The sequence below is a fragment of the Manduca sexta genome, chromosome 12, assembly GCF_014839805.1.
Source record: "Manduca sexta isolate Smith_Timp_Sample1 chromosome 12, JHU_Msex_v1.0, whole genome shotgun sequence".
NCBI classification, from domain to species: Eukaryota; Metazoa; Arthropoda; class Insecta; order Lepidoptera; family Sphingidae; genus Manduca; species Manduca sexta.
Genome location: NC_051126.1, coordinates 312,815 through 318,814, shown reverse-complemented (window position 1 = coordinate 318,814; position 6,000 = coordinate 312,815). Strand labels below are relative to the sequence as shown.

Here is a 6,000-nt window from a genome sequence, read left to right as displayed (position 1 = left end):
TAAGTTATCGCAGTAATGTAACTGCAAGCTCGTTTTCATAGCGCTATAAAATTTGCCAACAAGTCCCTAGCCATATCAACGCAAAGATTTCTTGATCTCCTTCAAAACTTGCATCATTACTAACCATGACCACGCATGTAACAGAGCGCGAGCCGAGCGCCGAACGCCCGACGCCCAGCGGCCGTATTGTAAACAAAACAGCTACGCGTGGCTTGTAATAAATGGCGCGCGACGCCGCACCGTCATTCCGTCGCGAGACGTCGGCCCCGACGCACGTGCGCCAACATGATCGATTACGCGCGTCCCTACGACCAAAACATGTGCGACATATATCTGCCCCCCATGGCGCCCGCGCCCACGCGCCTCGACGACTTCCAGGTGTTCAAGAAAGGCAACGCCTCGCACATCTACGGCACCTACTATTCCAACGCCACATACGACACGTACGAGGAGCCCGGCATCGACAGCGCCGCCAACGTCTACCAGAACCTGCTCAGCTACCGCGAGTACCTCAGCGATGACTGGAAGTACAAAATGGTGGTGGACTGGAGTGAAGAGGACACCATGTCCTGGATCACGGACGCGGCGCAGTGTATGGGCATCAGTGAACTAGATGTGCCGGTATACAATTTCAGAGTGTCCGGATTAGAATTGCGGAACATGAAGAGAGAGGATGTGTTGCACAGGATGGCTCACCCGAACTTTGACCTGTCATCTTCACGCAGGATAGCGGACAGTGTGTATGAGAAGTTGCAGGCGAGGCTACATGAAGACATGCAGAGACAGTCATCGATATTCAGATACGGTGAGAGCGAGGCTTACCATCACGAGCCACAGACTGTGCTGGATCTGGACACGATCGACCACAAGAACAGACTATACATGTCGGATTACAAGCCGAACGACAGCACACTGATGCACCCCGGGTGCGACTCCAGTGATGATGCAGAGGACGTGTTCCGTTCATCAGAGACAGCGTCGCCGGAGTGTTCATACGGGAGTGACGGGAGCAAGAGTGGAGACGAGGAGGACAAGAGGAAGATGTTCAAGCGGCCGCCCGGCAGACCAAAGGGCAGCGGCAGGAAGACGTTCAAGCGCCCCAGGAGCGTGTCCGTCCCGGAGTTCCTCAGGAATTTGTTACTGGACCCCAAGTACTGCCCGTCGATAATCAAATGGGAGGACCACTCGTTAGGAAAATTCAGGTGAGTGTTTCGCTTGTATTATCTGGTCGCGGTGACATCTCGTGCGCATTCAAACATTATTTATGAGCGGAGGCACGCGGAATGACACACCAACTATAAACGTTTCACATGTTTAGGTAAACTGCAAACTGCAACGCGGTGATTCCAATCAATTGTTTGTTGAGTGCGTTGAAAATCATTTGTGGTAATTGTTCTTAACTTGTTCTTTGTTTAGATATGCATCGTATAAGTTTCACTAATGAAATGTCCAATTGTTTAGTTGTTTTTGTCACATCTATAATTTTTCATTTAGTAATTAGATGTTTGAACTTTGAGATGTAGTAATATACTTCGTAGGGGTCTAACCTAAACGTGTGATTTATTTTGTTCAGGTCACTATTATTATTATACTTAATAGGTTATTACAATGTTCAAAATATCATTATTGCCTATCATTATGCATAACTGGTTATTGTTCCTAGAATTGATCTGTTTGTATACATTAAATTTCGCTTTCATGTTAGTCAATGTTTTGTTATTTTCAATATTTACTTGCCGCTAATATCGTTATTAACTAAGTGGGTTTTCTGTGTCAAGTGTAAAACAGTTTATCTCGTCGGCTTGTCACGTCTTAAGGTCTTGTGGACCTTCAGAGTTGAGTACTATGCTGCATACATTTCTGAGTTGACTGAGGTAAAATCCCTGATTGCGAAGTCTAGGGTTCAATTACCCTTGAGTAAACATTTGCAACATTGCATTGCGATTATCCCTAACATTCTTGTAGAGATAAATATCATTCAGTTTATCGTTATATATTACCTACCTATTAAGTCAGATATGAGACACCACGTTATAGGTAACATTTCTAGATTTTATATGAATATATTTAAATATAAAATACGTATTCTTTGACGTTATTAAAGTTTCCAAAACGCATAAAGGTGTAAAAGCCAAATTTTTGAATTGTTTCGCAATAACTGCCTAATGAATAATATTCTTTTCACATTATAAAAATAATTAACATTATAAAATAGGCCTAATTATTTGTCAGTATAAGACTCAGTTTACAATATAGATAGTTTGAATTTGAAAGTTATGGATGTTGTTACTACTGTTTATAGAGCCTGCGGTTACTGTCAGGCGAACTTCTTGCTTGTCCAATCTTTTATTAAAAGCACTGACCTACTAGGAATGCATGCGATTGATGAAAGTAGAGGAAGTGAAAGAAGTGTGCCAGAATCAAAATTGTCAATCCATAGTCGCCTAGCCTAGCCTAGCCATGCCTAGCCCTTCGGGATAGAGACGTGTCATTATGTATGTATTTCTTGCAACGGCTTGGCTGTGCCTTTAGCATTGCTTTAATCCAAGGGTGGCGATTGCTGCTAAACATCAGTAAGAAAATAAAGAACCATCTCCCATTAGAAACTTCCCAGAGTTCTATTCTATAATTATCTCTAGAAAACTAGCAGATAATCATTTCCGAAATTAAACACGCGATGACTAAGGACGTTGTAATTGCGTGATCTTTCTCAACTCGACCTCTACGGCGACAAGACAATAGTCCAGCTAAGGTCCGACCTGCAATCTGCTTTCAATTATTGACAATTACAAAGGAACTGAAATAGATTGAACAGTAATTAGTTCTGTTTATAATTTCAAAACTCTTATAAGTTTACAGGGTGTTTAGGTTAGCAAGAAAACTTGCAGATGTTATCTTCAAGCCATTTTGCCGCAATTTGGTGGCTTGCGCGATTTGTGGCAAGTCGCAGGAGTTTAGAATTATTGAAATATTGCCGCTAGCGTAAATGCATTTTGAAATTCTTGCGCAATATAATACTACCAGCCCTGTATTATATATCTACTGACCCACTGCTGGTTATGGGCCACCTCTACTACTGAGAGGGATTAGGCCTTACTCCATCACGCTGGCCTAATGCGGTTAGTACAACTCACATACCCTCAAAATTTCTATAAATAACTTCTCAGGTATGCAGGTTTCCTCACGTTGTTTTCTTTCACCGTTAAAGAAAGCGATAATTTACTAAGCATATACACATAATTTTATATAAGTCATAGATGTGTGCTCTTGGGATTTGAACCTACGGACACTCGTCTCGGCAGTCTGTTCCACAACCAACTAGGTTATCGTTATTACTATTGCGCAATAAACTATTACTGAATGAAATTGGTAGTCTAAACTTACCTTTCCCTGAATAGTACAAAAATAAATAATTGAGTCTGAAGTCAAAAGACTTCTCTGTAGTTTAATAACGCAAAGAGGATTTATGCAATAATACAATGTATTCGATTAGTAATTAAATTTATATTTCTTTGCCCTTACAGTCTACACTGGAGATATAAACAGAAGTAATTAACATGTTTGGATGATCTAATGACATTAATAAATCTTTAATACAAAAAATAATTTATGATGAATAAATCTAACAATAATATTTTATCATTATTTATTTTACAGTTGTTTCTATAATAAACTACAATGCAATAACAAATATAAAAAATACAATTGTATTCAGAATTATTTGCTATTTTTAGATTTCTGAATAAATCTTTATTTTAGTTTTTGGATATTTTTATATTGTAACTCGCAATAAATATACATATATTAACAAATACATTTTAATAATACAAAACAAACGCAATATTTTAAATAATATTTATTAAGCCCAAAACAGGACCTGAAATATGAAGAATAGGTACATCTTTACTGATTTGTCGTCGTCACATGGTAAAATAAACTTTATTACGAGTTTCTAAAGATCATTTAACACGTCATACTTATCTTAACAGCCAATACACCCTTGAATTCAAGGAGATATAGCCTTTATATGGGTTATGCATATAATTGCGTTGTTAGGTACCAATTAATGCTTGTTATACATTGTTTTATGCAAGAAACTTCTTTAGTTTAGATCTATAGTCTATTTCTAGTTGAAAAAAAGATATTTTTTTTATTTTTTCTTTTTACAGCGTGCAATCCTTAATTTATGTACAACATTATGTATTATGTGATGCTAGGATCTTTTCGCCATTCTCTCTAACATCCATCATAACTATAAGTGCGTGCCTTAGAGGCTATATTCCAGCGCAGTGTCGCGCTTCTGGTGTCTCATTTTAGTGGTTTAAGACGCAAAGGTATGTCACTGAAATATAGCCCTTAATATGGACAGACTCATCCGAACACTCGCCGGTATTAATTATTGCTTTTATCGTGTATAATACGGTTGCTTTTTACTCGACAGAAATATCCAATACTCACATACCAATGCTGTACATAGTTTAAATTTGAATGTTTAAAACGCCTTGATATTGTCAATACTAAAATGCGAATTACCCTCATAAATTCTTAACGCACCCTTTATAATACCCGAATACCTGCCTAGGTCATCGGCCGTGGGACCTGTTCAGGCCCCAAAGGACCCAAAATTTTTCAAAAGGCACAACACAACCTGTTTGTTTTTTACATTTTAACCTTGCAACTGGTCGGCGCGACCTCGGTGGGCGTCATCACATTCTGTACCCTATCAAATGCAATTAAAGTTTAATTTGCGGCGCCGACTGCAGTGTTTTGATTCGTCTGGTTTTTTGATTGATATCATCGCCGATGGTTTTGAGTGCTTGTAATTTTTGTTTGTGAAAATGCTGGTTTTTTGCGAGTTCTGTGCGTGTTTTAGGTATCTATTGCTAAAGTCTTGCGTTTCAAGATGTCGGAATTATTGTAGTATTATAAGTGAATCCAGTTGCAAAGATATTGATGATAGTATAATTAATAAGCAGTGGTCGTATTTAATATATTTGTTAAATTCATAGATAAATTTTATTTTTCTGCTCTCTATGACCTTTAATCATGTCAAACCTCACACTCCTTCAGACGCGCAATGGGTTGAAAAGGTGTACGAAGTTTTTTATTCAAGTATTCGTATATAGATTTGGAGGCAAATCTTTACTAAGTTATTGGATGCCACAAATGCTTTGTAATACAATGTTCTTGAACTTCCTACTGCCTACTACCATTACCACAAACTGTTCACCCACTGTAAGTTGAATATTACCATGTACAAATCAATATTTTGTTACAAATCTTGTTTGTAAAAAGAAATTATAAGCATTATTACTGTTTATTTCGATTCCCATATGATTATATAGAAACCTCGCCAAGGACCACCATATAGTTAGGTAACATATAGAAAACTCGCCACCAGCATATACATTTAAGTAACATATATATGACAATTTATGATCTATTAAAACAAACGTAAACCAGTATTGTATGTGCTACGTCTTTATTTTAGTACCTACTTAATAGATGTGACTATATTATATCCATAAGTATAAAATATCTATGCTTGCGATGTCTGCATATAATATTATATGCATGTATTATATATATAGGAGATTCGTTGAACATTAGTAAAACCTGCATCGAAAAGCCTTTAGATCGTGAATCAATTAACAAACTATACTTTTTCATTATACGTATGTAAACAAGATTTTTTAGATGGAGATACTTTGAAATCTTTTCTTTGTGCTGTATGTATGTTTACGTCTTAACAAGTATTCTGAAACCTATTAGATATCTATTGAATATCTCTGTTGCTTTACACGAGGCAGATTCGATCGGCTCTCGCCTGGAAATAGATAAGGCTTGTCATAATGCTGGCTATATAATCTTATCTATATACTACCAATGAGCATATTTACGAATTAGTCATAGTTAGATTTATAGCTAATAATAGTTATCTTTACAATGTGAAATTTGGGTAAAGCAAGAATTAACGTTTTTCCTTTATTGTCTTAGTTG

At 37.4% G+C, this 6,000-nt stretch overlaps 1 protein-coding gene across 1 annotated transcript in view; it reads left to right on the top strand.

Moving 5' to 3' along the window:
* Positions 1-234: 234 nt before the first annotated feature.
* The window catches only part of LOC115449989 (ETS homologous factor), a 32,410-nt gene continuing 26,644 nt past the window's right edge, over positions 235-6,000 (top strand). Inside the window, exon 1 of the mRNA XM_030177890.2 lies at positions 235-1,202. Within this exon, the coding sequence (XP_030033750.2) occupies positions 286-1,202 (917 nt within the window). The 5' untranslated portion in view covers positions 235-285. The remainder of the gene's footprint in view (positions 1,203-6,000) is intronic.